This window comes from Coffea arabica, chromosome 1e, assembly GCF_036785885.1.
Source record: "Coffea arabica cultivar ET-39 chromosome 1e, Coffea Arabica ET-39 HiFi, whole genome shotgun sequence".
Taxonomy (NCBI): Eukaryota; Viridiplantae; Streptophyta; class Magnoliopsida; order Gentianales; family Rubiaceae; genus Coffea; species Coffea arabica.
Window position 1 is genome coordinate 1418328 of NC_092311.1, and position 18852 is coordinate 1437179.

An 18852-nucleotide genomic window follows, 5' to 3' on the forward strand; every position below is an offset into this window, starting at 1 on the left:
TGTCACATTAGTGCTTCAAGGAGACAAGTTCACATAGAAGTAATTTTACAAATAGATGCTATGTGAAATGTCAGTTTGACGAACTAAGGTTGACCTTATAAGTTCCTATATAATCCTGTTCAATTGATTTCCATAATTTCATCTCTCCAACGTTCCCATCCACCAAGTGGGCTCCTTTCTTGAATAGAAATTGGTGCCTTAGCAATTCAGTTTTCTAAATTGCCCTCTGATTTAACATAAATACAAGGGCTCAAGCTGACTGATTCTTGTGCTCTGAGTCCTGTCTGAGCTTTACAGATGCAAGGAGCAATGGAAAAGTACCATCGGCCACAACCTGTAGTCAACTGCGGAACACTTGAGAAAAAATACGTTGCCTGTTATAGAGCTAAGATACAACTTTCAAGAAGGATGCAAGTTATCTAGCAGGGTTCAGCTAATCCACATCTTTCGGCTGCAAAACTACAAGCAGCACGGAAGATATGGCAAATTGAGTTCCAAAAGAAGTAAAAGAACACCTCATTAACATGTCTACAAATTGCTGAATCGGTTGGACAGTTTAAAATCACCAGCCGACAAGGAAGATCTCAGGCTTTGGCCATCTGAGGCAGAGAGCAAAAGGGAATTCCATCCCGGATGTTTTCATCTGATCTGACTGAATCAGGATCTGGTTCAACAAGGGATCACAGGACTTCATTACAAATGATAGTAAGAGCGAGCTATCATGGTTAATGTTGATCTTCGAGTGTAAAATCACTGCAAAACACAAAAACTCAAACTTAAGAAACTCAAGACAGCATGTAGTCAAGAATAAAGCCAGCACATAGTTGCATGACATTGTTGTTGTATTTGAAACACTAAAATAAGAACTTACCATGAAGAGATGAGCAATATCAACAAGTATAGGTGGTAGAATGAGCTTAATAGCCATCATCACAGCGGATGAAATAATTGCAGCCAACAAGCATGCTTGGCAGTCTCGACTAACCACAGCGATATGCTTCAAAACTTGCAGCTTAGACTTGATTGTGTTAGAAGATGCTCTGAAAAAACATCTTCCATGGCTGCTCCAAAAAACATCTTCCATTACAAGAAGATTTCTCAAGTTTTAGTTGTAATATATTCAGAATCAAAGTATTTAAAAGTCAAAATTGTGTAGTAAAAGAAGAGTAGTATATCTGAACTTACTGGATTCTTATAACCAAAAACCAATTTGATGACTAACCGCTCTGGAAACTCCTGAAATCACTAAAAGTGAGACAGAAACCCATCATTTACAAGACTTATCGAACAAATCACTAATCAAATGGTTCAAGAAGCTTGATAAATGCGCCTTCAAGGGGCCATTAAACTTTGGAGCCACTATTTACTCCCTCTAGAATCATAAGCTAGGGAGCTGATCACTTTAGCAATCACATCTTACATCCACAAAAGCAGATATATAAAATCAACAGAACAAAACTCCTAGTCACTTCAAAACAGAAAACTGGAAATTGCATGACATTCTTGTTTAGTCAATTATTCAGAAAGCTAAATCAATATTTGTTCTTGTTGTTCTTTTCTAACCTAAATCAACAAGAAGATATCAAATCTTTCTGGTCAGTCTACAAGTACCAGAAGTATCATAGAAACTATATTAGTTTTTGTTCAAAACACTGAAAAAGGAGGAGTTCTATAACAATAATGACAATGAGTGGCAACAGAAGCATGAAAGGAAGAGAGCCTCAGAATTGCCATGAAGGCGATCTCTTTGAGACTGCAAGATGCAACAGGCAGAGCTAATTACAACTATTTTACTCTTAAAATCTCATATGACAACTTCAGTAGAGGATGGTCTACCAACTCTCTACCGCTTGAAAAACATCTTAACATCTTAACCCAACATTAAGTAATGGAAGAAGATTGTTGGTATTATAAATTATCAGACCACCAATTTCACAACCAAAGGCAGTGAGAGTAACTCGATTGACCATCGGATTTAGGTCAAGAGATCATAGCTAAAGAAAGATGATAAATATATTGGAGCAATTATGTCGAATCCCATCATTTAAGAGACATAATAAGAATACCAATTATCAGATAATTTGGAGCAAGATGATAAATATATTTAAAAGAGATCAGAGCAGACATGATGGAAATACAAAAGTAAACTGGAAGTAGCAGACATATGAGATGAGCAAAAGTAAACTGCTAGTTTTTACTTAAAAAAAAAGAATTTTGTACCGTAGATGTAAATACAAAAAGTTTTTCAGCTTTGGCATCGTGTTAAACTGTCCACACTCCACATCAAATAACTTGCTCTCGAACATCTGTTGAGTTTTCAGCTTTGACAAACTAAAGTTCTAAAATTGCTAATTTACTTCCATAATTCACAGCTTATAAGGTAGTACAATTAATGATTGAGATCTCTAATTGCAACCTGCAATCAACTTGCAAAATGATAATTCTTCAGTCCTTAGTGTTACATTACTAGACAACATCTTGGAAACAGACGTTTTAAAACTTCAGATATTTTGCAACAAAATCATCTTACCATACAATATTTATCACCTGATATTGGATAGATTTAAAAGAATTTAGTAATGATTTTACTGGAGTACGTTGTCCTGAAGAAACAAAAAATTAGAAATTGACTCCTAAAATCTTTGTCCGTCATTGCCTCTCTATAATTTTCTGTGTTCCATCAAACTTTGATTTTGACAATCTATTTCATGAATGTAAACGCATTATCATTCTTTTCTAGCAAATTGATAACCAAATGAACTTTTAGAGTACTTAGTTGGCTGAGGAGCTTTTAGATTGAAAATCTCAGGAAGGCATGTTTGCCTGCATTACAATAAAGATAGAAGAGCAAATTTCATGTCATTTTTGAGCTAGGAATCTTACAGAGAGAAAGGGTTTCTTTTTGTTGCCTTTGATCTAAAACTAATGAGCAGGAAATAAAACTTGATAATAAGTACATCTACTAATCCATTTAAAACAAATTCCCTAACGTTACAGTACTTCTTGAAAATTTGCAAGCTTCTCATTGTCAATCTGTTTCTCTAATACAAGCTCTACCGCCAACCAAACCCCCATGATCATCAGCAGAAATTCACGGTAATGATGGCTCTTGATCTTGAAAGACATTACATAAGTTGGGGAAAGAAATTCAGGTGAGCAGTTTGTAGAGGCCAGCTGACAAAGATAGAGCATTTTATCAGGTTTTAGGCACTAGGAAGAAAGAAAAGTGTGCCTGTAGCGTGCCATCCTAATCATTTCTGTCCAATTGAAACAGGATTTGATTCAACAAAGTTTTCAAAAGTTACAAGCTGTGTAATTCAATCAGTAAGTAAGTCCAATTGTAGATTTCTGTTGGCATTTAAGCCTGAGATCATTGCAGAGCAGAAAACTCGAGCTGAGACAATATGTGAACAAGAAAGCTAATCAGAAAGTTCAGAAAATTCGACAATAGTTTTGTTCTGTCATTCTTACATAAGGCTAAAATATGTCTTGTTTGTTATGAAACTAAATGGATAAGCAAGTACTGAGTCGTGTTTACAATTACAGTGGTTTGGTTCCAACCACAAAGCAAGTAAGCACAATCATAAGCTTGAAAATAATGATAGGCAATTTGCATTTTACATTGAGGCATTGAGGAACAGTAGAGCTATGGGCCGCTGAGGAACAGTAGAGCTATGGGGATCCACATTTAACTGCTACCAAAGCACTAGTTAGTTCTAACTTCTAACTGTGAGCAGTATGCCACAGATGACAATTTGAATCCTAAAACATGTACATCAGCCCCTCATTATCCTGACTAAATATCACTGAATGGTTTGGACAGTTTAAAAGAACCTACCCCAATGGATATCTCAGACTTTGGCCATCTGAGGCACAGAGCGAAAGCGAATGCCATCCTAGATGTCACTATTCAACTGAAGCAGGATCTTGTTCAGCAAGGAATTGCAGGACTTTCAAAAAGTAAAGACAGTAAGAGCCATCGATTAGGTTCCCTGTTAAGCTTTGTGCTAAAATCACAGCAAAGCACAAAAACTCAAACTCAAGACGACTTTCAGGACAGAATAAAGCTAATGGAAATTTTCAAATAATTGCAGGTTTTCTATCATTGTAACTGAAGCCCCAGAAGGAGAAACCTACCATAAAAAAGGAAGCAACCAACAATCATAAAAGCAGAGAGAGCTTAAGAGCCTTTATCAAGGTGGATTCATTAAGAGCTGAAAGTCGCAACAAACAGACTTGACCAACTACCGGAATGCTTCAAAATATTCCACTTAGACAAGAATGTTGGAAGATACTCCACCAAGTTTTGTGCAAGATTTCTTTTGTTTTATATGTGATATATTACATATTAAAGTGGTTAAAAGTCAAAATGGAGTAGTGAAAGAAGAGAAGCATATCTAAAATTACCAGAATTTTTGAACCAAAACATGAAAATGATGACCAACAGCTACGAAAACTCCTCAATTGACCATTGTCTTCATGGCTCAAAAGTCAAAAAGTCAAAATGCAGGAAAAGTGAGTCAGACAACCGTCATATATGACTCTGACAGAGCAATTACTAAACAAATAGTTCAGATAAGTTAGCGAGTTCATTATCAAGAGGTCAAAGTTCAGAGAAACCATTTCATCCCCTTAGAATCACAATTTTAAATAGAGTGAGCTGACTTTAGCAATAATAAATTAAAATCCATAGAAACAGACATTTAAAATAAACAAAACTAGACTGCTAGTTGTTTTAAACATTAATAGGATATTTGTAGGAAATGCGGGCCAAAAGTTATTGAGTTCCAGCCATATAGATGTTACTGAAGAAGCTTCAAAATTCTAACCTCTGTTTGTCTAAGCAAGAGACCACAAAAATCAGCTTGGAAAGTTTTGAAGAAAGGAGTGTCATCACTCATCAGCATTGCTGATCTAAAGACATATAGAAAATGTTTCACAAATTTTCTGCAGATGCTATGAATATAAAATGCAAATGCATTTTCCACGGACAAAAGTGCAGAGAACTCATTTCATCCTGATGCAAATCATGAGTTTAAAGCGAGAGCTAATCTTAGAAATAATCTTTTACATTGTTACTTGATTAGTTAATTTGTTTCACTTCTCTTTTATGCAGAACTTGCTTTGGTCACCCAAGAAAATCTTGTGCCTTTGGTTATTCATACACAAACAAGATATTAAGTCAAGCTTCCATTGAAGACATGTAACCATCACCTATTTATGGTAATGTTTATGGAGTACCTATAACTTTCAATCAAGATACAGAAACCTAAGAAAGACGCCAGACAAAATTGAAAAGAACAACTTCATGCAATTCTTCATTTTTGGTCAAGCGACTACCAACATAAGATTTACTCAACATCATATAGACCCCGTAATTTTGGAATAACTATGAATCTTAAAGTAAGAGCATCATTCTAGACATACGATTTTTAACTGCAAAAAGAGAACAGGCAAGCTCATAAAATCATGTTGTATCTAATGGAGCTAAGATACAACTTCAAGAAGGGTGGTGAGTAGCTTGCAGAGGCCAACTAACAGACAATAAGCAGTCATAAAGACAGACTGACAATTTTCGGCAACTAAATTGCAGCTAATTTGAGAGGCAAGCAGTATGAGACAGAATAGCAAATGAGGTCCATAATTGATGAATTACTACCTAATGTCATGACCAACAGGTTGAAGGCATCGCATTCACAACGTAGATCTCCAGCTTTGGCCATCTCAGTCACTTAGAAGCAAAAGAGAGTGCCATTCTATAAGTTTGTCTCCAGTATGAAAATGATGTGGTTGAAGAAGGAATAATGGGATATTGATACGTATGGCAGTAATTAAGCCATTGAGGTCTCCCGTGAGCTCTGAGCATAACACCACTGCAAAATAGAATACTCAAAACTCAAGACAGTGTATAGAAAATCATAAAGCTAGCTAGAAAATTCGGGTAATTGCAGGACATTTCTGTTCAACAAATCTTGCAGAAAGCTTAAGAAAAAGAGATATTGTCATTGATTTCAAACCTAAATAGCAGATACAAAATCTTTCTGCTGAGTCTCAGGTACCAAATTCTTATTGCTAGACCTCGTGACTGAAATGGCAGATTGACAGTGTGCAAGCTTCGACAATAAGGACATTTGGCTATTTGAGGCAGCAATATGAAAGAAAAGAGGGCCATCATAAACATTTCTGTCCAAGATACTGGGTTCGCAATTGAATGAGCAATTACTGCTAGTTGTTCTGAACGTTGATAGGTCATTTCTGTCGAAAAGGTATGGTGTGAAGAAGCTTCAAAATTCTAACCTCTGTTCGTGAAGCTATTCTTCTATCACTCCTACAAAAACAAAGCATAGAACAGAATATGAACAGAGATACAGTAAAACTTCAAAGCACGAAACAGAACAGGTGCTTGGGGTCATTCTAATTGATAGTTACAAGAGTATTACTATTATGTTGTAAGGAGTAAATGAAGAGCACCAATATTTTGGACCTAATAAGAAATGCTAATGCTGCAGCTTTGAAAGATAATAAATAGGACGATAAAAAGGGAGAAGAGAAAATTGTGAAAATAACCATAGGGGAGACTTTTTTAGGTTTTCTCGCGAGAAGGTTAATCAGAGGGGGAGGTGAAGAGGAGGGGAGATTGATTGCAAAGCAAATTAGGAAAGTGGTTATTGAAGGCAATCTTACATGATTGAATTTGATCCGAAGATGAAAGTTGGTTATTAATCAACGTATGCCTAGGTCTTGAATGTGAGAAACTTTGGACCACTGGGAGTCGGGGCCGCTGCTCTCAGGAGTGCATCTTTCTTTTAACAGAGGAGAACCAATGACCCGTAGCTTTTTTAGTTTGGTGAGACTTCTCATGGCATCCTCAGAGGGCAGATGTCGAAGCTCTTTGAAACCAATTAAATAAAGCTCTTCAAGAGCAGCGGAGTTTCCGAACCAATCTGGCAGAGCTTTTACACCTCCAAAATCACGTAGCATTAGTGACGTCAGAGTGGTCAAGTATTGGATCTGAGGTGGCAGGGACTCCATGTGTGGCAACCCATATAATTCTAATTCATGGAGTGCGGATGACGAAGAGGAGGAGGAGGAGGATATCAATCCAGACCAATCAAACTCATTGTAAATTGAAGAATTTTCATGATCATCACCATCATCATCTGAGAAGGGACCAATTGCAAGCTCCCTTAAGCTGGTTAGGAAACCAAATCCTTTGGGCGTCATGCTTGTTTTCAGTTTGGGACAGCAGTATAATTCCAGCTCCAAGAGAGAAGGCGTTTGTTGCAAATCAAGCGGAAAGGAGATAAGATTGTCGCAATGAGACACCCAAAGCTTCTGGAGAGAGGCACAAGAGTGTAGCATGTCACCTGGCAGAGTCGTCAACCCACTGCAACGATAAATCTCCAGCTCTTTAAGAGACGTAAAGTTTTGCAGGGGAAGGAGTTCTCTGCATCTGTTGCAGAAATTAAATGCCAAACTCGCTAACTTGGGGAGTGCTGTTGCTGACTCGGGGAGCGTTGTTGTTGTTGGCAAATCCATTAACCATCGAGGAAATTGATCGCCCATAAAATTCCAAATTACCAACTCCTCCAATTTTGGATGGGGTCGAAGGCCATCTAACACATCTTCGTCATTGTAGTCGTCGCCTTCTCGATCAGGGGCCCACTCAAGATACAGCCTAAATAGATTTGCCTTTTCAGATAGTTTTGCTTCCTCGGCTCCTTCCTTATCCTTTACTAGTTCCAGATTGCGTATCCTCAATTTGCCTTTGAGGTTCTTCAAGCTTCCAAGCTCTCCAATTCGTCGACCCTTCTCTCGACCCACGTTAAAGAACTCTAGCGTCTGAAGGCAAGTCAGTTGTCCCATCTCTAGCGGCATTTGAAATTCTTTATCACTTTTGTAATAGTGGAGATGTCTCAAGCTAATCAAATCGCACGTTCCCTTCGGAAGATCTTTAACATTTGAGCCACTTAGCGCCAATGTCTGCAGATTATAAAGCTTGCAAAGAGAGTTTGGCAAAATACTGATTTCAGACCACTCAAGGTTTACATACCGCAAATGTATCAGTTTGCCAATTGAGACTGGTAGCTCTCGAGTTCTTGTACGAGACAAATTCAAAACATACAAGTTCTTCAACTTCATTAACATATCACCAGATAAGTAACCATTTACGATGAATAATGTATGAAGCGAAGTTGATAGACTCTCCAAAAGTTTTTCTCTGTCTTCTCCACCACCAAATGAGTCTGTTGCAAGGTAACGAATCTGATTACCATTGTCTATTATCTGAGCATCCCCACTATTAAAGACTTTGGTAGACTTTGATATTAACTCTACAAGGTCGTGCACTAGATCATGCATCTTATAAGATGCTGATGTTTCTGACTCATCTATTATTTCTTCCAACAACGAACTCTGCAATAAAATTCTCAAATAATTCATTCCAATTTCCTCCATCATCATTTGGCTGTTGAGATCTCCTTGGAGGAAACCTTCTGCCATCCAAAGTTCGATGAGCATATCTCCTTCCATCTCAGTATCCTTGGGAAAAATAGAACAATATGCAAAACATTTCTTAATGTTTGGAGATGGCAAATTATCAAAACTCAACTTAAGTATTTGCATGACAGGATCTTCATCTCCACTAAGCCTAAAGAGCCTATTCTCCAAAATTGATTGCCACTCCTCTTTTCTCTTTAAACGTAACAGACCTCCGATTACACTTGCAGCCAATGGTAGACCATCACATCTTTTGATTATTCTCTCTTTAATTGCTTTTAGTTCATAAGGTACTTCTCCCCCTCCAACTACTTTTTCTTTTAGGATAGACCAGCAAAGATTATCAGGTAGCCTTCCTAAGGCATAGGCTTCATCATCCATCATCAAAGCTCCAGACACAATATCTGCCACCTGACCAATACGAGTAGTGACAAGACACCAGCTTCCATTGGTTGGATTGAGTCCCCTCAAGGTGGTGAAAAAGTCATCCCACAATGCCTGATCATCATCCCACACATCATCAAGAACTAGGAAATATCTTTTTCCCCCAAGTTGATTCCCAATTTTTCCAACGATGACATTCCTATCTTCCACTTCAACCTTTTCTTCCACTTCAACCTTTTTTTCGGTCAATTGCAATAAAATGAGTTTGAAAAGATCCAGTATCGGAGCTTTTTTTGATACACAAACCCAAATTTTTTTGTTAAAGTGCTCATCAATTTGCTTGTTGTTGTATATCGATTTAGCCAAAGTTGTTTTGCCTAGACCTCCCATACCAGTTATGGGAAGACAAGAAACAACCTTCTCGGATGGGCTCAACAGCATCTTGACTATCTTTGATTCATCATCGGCTCTTCCAATCATTGGAGCAACAACAGAGTCGGTCTGCCGATTTCTTTTGTCTCCAGCATCAGCAGCAGCAGGGAGGGCAGCTGTCATGACTGCCCTCTCGAACAGTCCCAAATCACTGGCTTCTTGATTGATCTCATTCAGCTTAAGTTTGATGCCCCTGACCTTAGAAGCCATTCTCCAACGGAAAGCAAGATTAGTGTTAGAGAAGGAGAAGAAGCAGCATACCTTTCGCTTGTGCTGGTTTCGGGACTCCACCTGGTGACGAAGAGATTCATAGTTGAGCTCATCCAACACATTGCCAGCATCATAAGCCACTTCCTCCAGACTCTTCAACCATTCTTGCACTCCCCGGTCCTGGTTTTGTTGCCTTTCCTCAGCATCAGCCAAGAGAGCATTGATAAAGCGAAGAGATCGTGTCATGCTGGCCACATCCTTCTTGAACCCAACTAACATACCAATCCTATCAGTGGCAAGAGATACTGCCGTCTCCAAGGCAACCTGAATAGTGGCACTAATGACAGCGTCAGCCATTTTTCCTTTCCTTGTATGGAGCTTAATTGCTAGGATGTTTTGTTGATATCAGATTGGTGATTTCCTTGTATGTATGTAGCTTGCTAGGATGCTTTTGGCTATCAGATTATAAAGATGGAGATGGACAGAAGGGTAGAGGCCTTGGTCAAAGTTACAGTAGAAAAGTTATTAACAATAGTAGGTACAGTAGAATTGACATTTCCGTCTAAAATATTAACAATAGCACTAGTAGAAAAGATACTGAAGTGTTTGTGTCTCAATTCTCCATTGTTATTATATGAATATTAGGGCGGCTTTGCCATCTCAATTATTTCACCTGCACCTACATATTATCTGTATAGACTACCATGTCCATTGGGTGAGAATTTTGGTGCCTTAATAATATAAACTCATGTGATGTTAAAAACAAAAAAGAAAAAAAAAAGAATAGGGAGATTGACGGATAAAGTAACCTATTTGTCAAGCTAAAAACAGAGAAACAAGCTGAAAAATGACGCTGTTGACTTTTGAGTTGCTGAAATTTGTTCCTTAAACAATCTCTTTTGTACAGTTTGGTATGAAACTTTTTTTGTTAATTTAGTTTTTTTGTTAATGGAAGGTAGTATTTCATTATCTATTTTTGGACAACTTTGAAGTACATAACTATTTGAAATCATGGGAGCCAATACTCTTCTAATTACTTAGAATGAATGTTTCTTTATGCCTATTTCAGTTGGGGTTAGTTTTGGAATAAAAAACGATAATGTCACTCAGAATCTTGAAATTATTAACATTGGAGGTAAATGAGGGGTAAAATATATATATAAATGAATAATATATATATTTATATAGAAATGGATGGGTCAGGTTCGTGTCTCAACAAGTGTATACAGAAAATTCCTAAACAAATTATCCAATGGATTTTCCACCGAAGTTACCTGGCGTTTCACTTGAAAGTTTCTTAATCAATGCTGGGCTTTTCTTCTGTTTCTTTTTCTTTTTTTTTTTTTTTGAATTGCTTGCTCCTTTTGTACTTGAATGGTGGGCCTTTGATTGTGGAAAAATAAATAAATAAATAAATCTGCAGTGCTGTTGCGACATTGATTAGCTGACAAACAACATTGCGACTAGAAAAGTAGTATATATATAGAACTGAGAAAAGTAGTCACTTTTGCCTCTCAACTCTTAATTGTTATAATATTAGGGCGGCTTGGCCTTCTCAATTATTGCACCTGCACCACCAACAAGTGTGTCCAGATAAAAAATCTAAAGAAATTATTGAGGTTTCACGGTCTGTGAAACGATGAGAGTACTGAGTGTTCGGATCAGGATGAGTTTTGCAGCATGGAAGGTATCAGTAGCATTGCAAGGGCTTGCTCTTCGCAAGTAAAAGTCTACTGAGTGTAAAGATGCTCGGCTAGTCAAGTCAGCTCCATTTTAAATATTTTTAATAATTTTTATTTCGTGCATTCCTCTAATATTTCTTTTTTTTTTTTACATTTATTAAAGTGAAATGTTCAATTTATCCATTTTAAAATAGGGAGATAGTTTCACAAACCTCCCTTGAGGTTTTTGACAATTTTATTGCACTGCTTCAACGTTTTAAAACTGACACTTACCTTCCTTATCAACATAAAACGACAATACTAATGTTAACATTTTAATAAAACTCCCATATTGGGTGTGCATATACAAAGAATGGGATTTATAATTGTTTTTTCTTTTTCTTTTCCTTTTCTCTTCTTATTCCTTTTTTTTTTTGTATTTTTGCTAGTGAACCCATAGAAAGCTATAATCACCGACTCCAAATGTTGAATTGGTGACTTTTTTTAACAACTTTGAATGCCATCCAATTTTTATTTGTCAATATTTTTTTTTCAATCAAAAGGAACACCAGCTCAAAAAGAAATGCTCAAAACGACTACCAAAATATGGTAATTCCATCAACTAAAATGCAGTATGATGATGATAATTTCTTCTTCAATTTAGAAAGAAAATGTATCCCCTGTAAAGCACCATTCTATCATAATGTGAAGCTATTGGTCGTAAATGCTTATCAAACAATAGATTTGGTAATGAAAACTTGACACCCTTTCCTTATATTTGTGCTAAGAATTGCTAATTGAGGAAAATTAGCATCACGAATAAAATTCTTTTTTTTTTTTGGTAGTTGCTAACATAATTATTGACAGTTTGAAGGCCCCATATTCACAGCAACAAATCACAAGCTTAGGCCAGCGGAGACAGAGAGTATCAAAGGAGGTTGCCATGATGTATTATTTCAACAAGGAATCCAAGGATTTTCAAATGTAAAAAAATACTGGAAAAAATGGTAGGGACAAGTACAACTGCTGGCATTTCCACATAGAATATTATTACACCAGTTGAAAAATTACAGAAGTGCATGGCTATATCAATTATTGCACCTAAAATATAACAAGTGTGCACAGAAAAAATGTAAAGAAATTATTGCATCTGCAATAAGAAGTGGTATTCTCAGCGTAGAAGAAGATTGCTTCTCTTCACAAACTTGAATACATTTTCCACCGAAGTTGGTTGGCGTTTTACTTGGATTGTTATTGCTTGATCTCATGGTGTTAGCAAAAACAATCCTTCAACGATCAACTCAAACTCAAACACAAATCAAAATGCACTCAACAAAATAAAATGAAATTAGAAATAAATAATTATTGTTACAGCTGGAGGCTTCAGTTCACGCTGATGCCACGCCAGACCAGGCCCCTTGGGTTGCTGAAAAAACTCTTGATTGTTATAATATTAGGGCGGCTTGGCCATCTCAATTATTGCACCTGCGCCAACAAGTGCGTCCAGAAAAAAAAAAGGCTAAAGAAATTATCGAATGAGGTTTTATGATCAGCCAATTTTGTTCCTGTGAAATGATCCGGATGAGTTTTGCAGCATGGAAGGGCTTAGTAGCTCGGACTTGCTCTTGACAAGTAGAAGTCCTCATGGGAAATCCTAAGGATAATTTCGTATAGCTGCGAACAAATCGCCCAAAGTTTGACTCGGCAGTCGAGGTGAGTATGCCGAATGTAGAGATACTCGACTCTTTAAGCTGGCTTGATTTTACATATTTTTAATGATTTTTATTGCATGCATTTCTCTTAGATTTTTCTTATTTATTAGAGTGAAATGTCTAATTTACCTATTTTAAAATATTATAAATACTACTTATTATCTTCAGTCAAGTTCAGTGTATTCTTGTTTGATTGGAACTTAATACATCATCAAAACATCATATTGTGCACGCACAGAATGTAGATATCTTTGGAAAATAATTTATCTATGCAATACAAAACCACTCACAACTCAGGACACCATAGAGCAGATGATAAGGCTAACTGGAAAATGGCATGACACCTTTGTTTAGTCAATTAATTATTCACAGAGCTAAATCAATAGTTGGTGTTGCTGTTGTGCTTTTCTAACCTGAAATTAGTAAGCAAATACCAATTCTTTCTGCTCAGAGAGTAGAGAAAAATTGGACGAAGATACAAAAGAAAAGGGTCGAAGTTTTGGTCAAAGTTTCTTTTTCTTCTTTTTTTTCCCCCTTACTTGGTATGAATTATGATGCCACTTGCTTAATTATACACAAAGCTAAATCAATAGTTTTCTCTTGGATATTAAGAAAGACATGTTGCTACATAAACAAAAAAATTTTCTTACTTGGTATGAATTATGAAGCCACTTGCTTCTTCATCGAATCTTGCTTGATTTTAGTTAATTATGGTTACAGAGGCTACTTAGTTTACGCTAATGCTGGGGCCTTGGGATGCTCAAAAGGTCTAATCCTTGGTATTTACATAAAAAGCTGAAAACAAAGGTAGGTAGAGTACAACTAGCATTTCCACCTAAAATATTAGCAATAACAATTGTAGACAAATTCTCAATTGTTACATTAGAGCGGCTTTGCTATCTCAATTATTGCACCTAAAACAACAAGAAGTGGTCTTCTCAGCGTCGAAGAAGAGAGTGCTTCTTTTGACAAACTTGAATGCATTTTCCACCAAAACTGACTGGAGTTTTACTCGAATTTTTCTAAATCAATGCTGGGTATTTTTTGTTCTTTATTACTTTTTTTTTTGAAAAAAAATGTTCCTCACATTTCATTAGATGAATTTTTTTCAAATATAATTTTTAAAAGGGCAAATTTCACTTTAACCCCTGTGGTTTAGTGCTTTTTTACATAACTCTCCTATGGTTTTAAAAACTATACATAACTCTCTCATGGTTTGGATTAAAGTGTCAAAATAACGGAAATGATCATTCATAATGGAATCATTTAAAATGTCAAAATATTCTTGTGTAAAGTTGAATATTTTTTATTAACCAAGGGGAGTTATGTATATATTTTGAAAATCATAAGGGGTTATATGGTAAAGTATTAATGTGACGACCCCACCTCCCCATAAGGCGAACCAGAGGGTTTGGCGAACCGCCTGCCCAACTCTCGCCGGGACTCAGTCGATCACTTCAAGCAACCACCGGAATAACCATAAAATAACATGATAACGATCCAATCAAAACAAAACTTATGTACATAGATATCTTTAAAAGGAAGTACAACCGTCAAATATACAGAGGTTCTCAATTCCATACAACCAACCCGTGCCAAGCACTAGGGCGAGAACCACTACAAAAGATTCAAAAGTACTAGTTCGGCTAGTCTATACTTAGCTTCCGTCCTCGCACGTCTTCCCCTGCTAAGGAAAACAAAACTAACGGGGTGAGCTATAAGCTCAGTGAGGTTCCGAACACATAGGCAAACAAGAAGTTCATTTCATTCATTACATGTAACCAATAATTCAAGATACAAATATTAGATAAAGCGATAAACACATTCAATAAAAGGATACAATCTCACAAGGAGCCATTCATTCATTCCTTCATTCATTCATTCATTCTCCTTTCATTCCCTTATTCCTCCAATCATTTGAAAATGCATTTTCTTTTGTAATTAAAACCCTCAATCATTCATGCAATCATTCATTTCATTCACCCCCTTCCCGGACATTGGCCAGGCTCCACCAGACTTCAAGGTAATACTCGAGTATACCGAAACGTTCACCCAAGTCCCTAATTGCCCGACCGAGTCCGCTTCTGGCTCGAGACGACCGGTAACAAGGGGCAATGGCCAGTTCAGCCAAAAGGCTTACATTCACGCACAATTAACATTCCAATCGTTCAATCATTGAAAACTTCACAATCATTTAGGCTAAGTGCGATAAAGTACACACTTGCCTAGAAAACTCATTTTAGCAATCATTGAAAGCATTTAACATGTTATCAATCATTCATACCAGCCATGTAATCATGTAACATAACAAACAAGGAACACTCACCTATACACGCAAAACAACGTCCAAAATACCCCACCGGGTATTACCCTCAGTCACCAAGGAAACCTAATATCAAACAAGAGAAAATATTACCATTTATCTAGTAAAACAAGTAGGTGAAATCAAGGGACTCGACTAATTACGAGTAAAACGGATAAAGGTGGCTGTAAGGTGATAAGAGAGTATTTTGACCTGTGGTCGGAAACAACTAGGGCTTCATACACCAAATACAAGACCAAATCAAAAGGATTATGAATTTCCAACGGAAACATTTGACCAAAGATAAGTCAAAATCCAAATAGATAGGTCAAGGAAATACTCTTTCTAAATCGTTTGTGTAGCTAAGAGTCAATATATATTCAAGTAGAGGTTATATAGTAAAAGGCTAAATGAAATCATATAGAAAAGGACATTTAAAACCCTTATTTGAAAGTAGTCCACGTGTGGCCGAGACAACCTTAACTTGGCCGATAAAACCCCTAATTCACACCTCTTTATTTTGAATACGGGGTAAGTAAACATTTGGTGGTTCAAACCGAAGAGGTATCATGTTTTCGAATGGTAAAACGGTCACATTAGTTGCCTTGCGGAAATATACAAGTTTAACTAGAACTTAGCCCTCGAATCCCTATTTGAAAGACCCAATGAAATTCTCAAGGAAATACACCCAATTTGATACAAAATACATTTCCAAAACCACTTTAACTCATTCAATTTCCAAGAAAATAAATGGACGGCATATCCCCTTAAATTTTACATTTTCACCCTATAATACAAAAACCCACAACTCATAGCAATTAACCAATATCACATACACAATTAACAAGCAATAAAACACACTCAATTAGGCCACAAAACCTTTCAATCAAGGCCACTTACAAGCTTATAAGCCAACCTTAGAAATTCCCCAAATGAAACCCTAGAAACCGGAAATTCACCAACAAGCGGAAATTTTCCGCATCCAACCGCAATTAACGTAGAAGAGCTTCCATTAACACCATTTAAACCACTAATCCAAGTCCAATCCAAGACTATCATATAAAATCAGAAAAATGCTCAATAAATTGGAAAATCACCATAAATTCCTTAAACCCATAAAATACTCCACACAATAGCATAAATACCATCTCTAAACCACCAATCGGTTATTAATTGAAGAAAATAAGAAGTTCTTAGCAAAATACCTTCAAACCTCAAGAAAAGTGATAGCTTGGAGCTTCCTCTCCCAAGACAACTCCACCACTAGCTTTAAACCTCTATAATACACACTTGTATGGAGTGAATTAAAAAACTAACGGTTAAAACTTGAGATTCAAAGAAGGAAATCAAAGGGAAGAAAATGGAAAAGTTTCTCTTGTTTTTCCCCCAAGAGAGCCGGCAAGAAGGAAGCAAAAATGAGGACAAACAGCAGCCAAAATCAGATATTTATGAAGGAAACAGCCGGTCAAAGCTTCTGACCGGCTGTGACACGTCACAATCCGGCCGGAATCTGGCCGGATTTCCGGCCGGATTCCTGGCCGGATACAGGGCAGAGACTTCGACCCTTTTTTTTTCAAAACTGCACAACAATCCGGCCAGCAATCCGGCCAAGAACTGGCCGGATTTCCTGCCGGATTCAGTCCTGCATCCTTTTCAAAAAATTTTTCCTTTTCCCCAAGTTTGATTGCCACGCTCAATCGTACTTCTAACACATACACATACATACACATCTCACACATAAATGCACACAACCACAAGGCCTTCCTTTGATTCAAACGATTAGTGAACAAATTTTCATTTGAACGGGAGCGAAACTAAACCAAAACGCTTGGAAAAATATGCAAGGTTTGGGGTTCTCACAATTAAACCATAAAGAGATTATATAGGAAAACATAAAATTCATATGGAGTTAGTGTGTCATGTATTTATAAGGGTAATTTTGATATTTTCAAAAGTTTCATTATGAATGACTATTTCCATCACTTTGACACTTTAATTCAAATCATAAGAGAGTTATGTATAGTTTTGAAAACAATAAGGGAGTTATGTAGAAAAACACTAAACCACAAAGAGTTAAAGTGTAATTTGCCCATTTTAAAGTATTGATTTTATGTCGCTTACAAAATCAAGGCAGCCAATTTTAGTTGCAACCTGGGCCTTCAACCACTGAATACACGAAGTGATCCACTACGTGATCATTGTTTTAGGTGCAAAAATATTTTTTTCTAAAAATTAAAAGAAACTACAAAAAATTGAAAAAAAAAATACTAGCAAGGAGGAGTGAGATGTAAGAAACATTTAAGTAGCAGGAGTTTTAAACCTAGGACCTTTAATTCTTGTAGTTTCACCTTTAACTAATTGACCAAGTCTCTTTCCCACATAAAGGCTATTATTTCTGGGCATTAATATGATTTCATTAAATTTTTGGACCGAATCTTTGTGCTGTTAAATATTTTATACATCCATCTTGGGGAGCAAATCGTATATATCTTTTTTTTTTTTGAAAAATAAATTGTATATATCTTTAGTTTCCCTCGCCACTTTAGTTTCCTTTTCTCTTCTATTTCCAATTTCTCTTTAGTTATGTTTCCTTGTTGCAAGGCTTGCAAAACTATATAAGATATTTGTTATCGATTTCTTTGATTCCTAAAACACAAGAAATTTTTCATTCCTAATATGTATTCTTGTTTAATTGTTTAATTGATTGTTAAAAGATATTAGTAAAGAATTTTAGATCCAATTCGGTGCAGTGCTCCTTTGACAAACTGAATCGGATGCTTTTGCAACGGAAGTCGATTCGCATTTTCAATTCACCTTTCTTAATGGTATGGTCGTTGCTGGGATTCTTCATCTGCTTTTGATCCGCACGCTTACAGAAAATGCCAATCATCATTGAGACTCCTGATAAATCTCACGATGAATAATTTCTTGGGACATGAACCTACGATGAATAATTTCATCTAAATGGCTGATCCTTGGTGGATCAGATTTCAAACATAATTTAAGTACGCCTTACTTTTTGGTTTGCTTTCTGCAGGGGATTATGCTAACAGTACTGTGGCAGTGTGGCTTAAAATCCTCCAATTTCTTTAAAATCCAGAGACACCCACAGTTCTCCATTTCCTTTTGTGAATTTTGCAACATTAATTACCTCATTCTCTAATCCTTGGGAAATAGGCTAAAAACTGAAAAAAAAATATAATAATAATCGCTAGTTTAGTTATCAAAAACATGAAGTGGAGCTAGTAATCAGGCTTGACACGTAGCTACATAATTGTTTCTTGGTTAGAGAAGTAGTTAACGGGCGCACTTTAATTATCGAGACACTAATGAAAAACTGGTTGTTTATCACGTGTATGACAACTATAATCGATTTATTAGCAAATAATTGAGATAATTATTGCATTGATGATTAGTTATTTGAACCACTTTCGGAGTTATGTCTTTGGCTAGAGCTTGTTTATTCTTAAGTTGAATTTAATTTGCTTTATTTTAATTATTTTCAGTCACATTGATTATTGACTTTAGTTTTAATTCTCCAAACCTCCCTCCCCCCCCCCCCCCCACAACACCAATTAGCTTTTACTTAGAAAGAAATAGATTTTTTCTCTAATTCCTGTGGAGACGACCCTACTTGTCATTATACTCGTTT

At 36.5% G+C, this 18852-nt stretch overlaps 1 protein-coding gene and 1 long non-coding RNA gene across 20 annotated transcripts; both read right to left on the reverse strand.

Moving 5' to 3' along the window:
• Positions 1-355: 355 nt before the first annotated feature.
• LOC113699785 (putative disease resistance protein RGA3) lies at positions 356-10075 on the reverse strand. Of its 19 annotated transcripts, none has more exons than XM_072050557.1 (7): positions 6685-10072; positions 6018-6328; positions 5660-5873; positions 3839-3950; positions 1186-1236; positions 872-1077; positions 356-753 (listed from the first exon to the last, which is right to left on the reverse strand). In XM_072050557.1, exon 1 carries the CDS (start codon positions 9880-9882, stop codon positions 6724-6726), a length of 3159 nt encoding a protein of 1052 aa, XP_071906658.1. In that variant the 5' UTR covers positions 9883-10072; the 3' UTR covers positions 356-753; positions 872-1077; positions 1186-1236; positions 3839-3950; positions 5660-5873; positions 6018-6328; positions 6685-6723. The 19 variants fall into 19 exon arrangements, with proteins under 19 accessions (XP_071906658.1, XP_027075961.1, XP_071906641.1 ...); XM_027220160.2 differs by having other exon boundaries at positions 1186-1245; XM_072050540.1 differs by having other exon boundaries at positions 1186-3174.
• Positions 10076-14396: 4321 nt separating this feature from the next.
• On the reverse strand, positions 14397-17062 carry LOC140021012 (uncharacterized). The gene is made up of 3 exons (XR_011824977.1): positions 16406-17062; positions 15225-15287; positions 14397-14585 (listed from the first exon to the last, which is right to left on the reverse strand). It is a non-coding gene; the product is annotated as an uncharacterized lncRNA (long non-coding RNA).
• Between the last annotated feature and the right edge of the window lie 1790 nt (positions 17063-18852).

What these genes read in the sequence shown, in the direction of transcription:
- LOC113699785 (XM_072050556.1), bottom strand. Translation starts at nt 9,882, where the DNA reads ATGGCTGACGCTGTCATTAGTGCCACTATTCAGGTTGCCTTGGAGACG.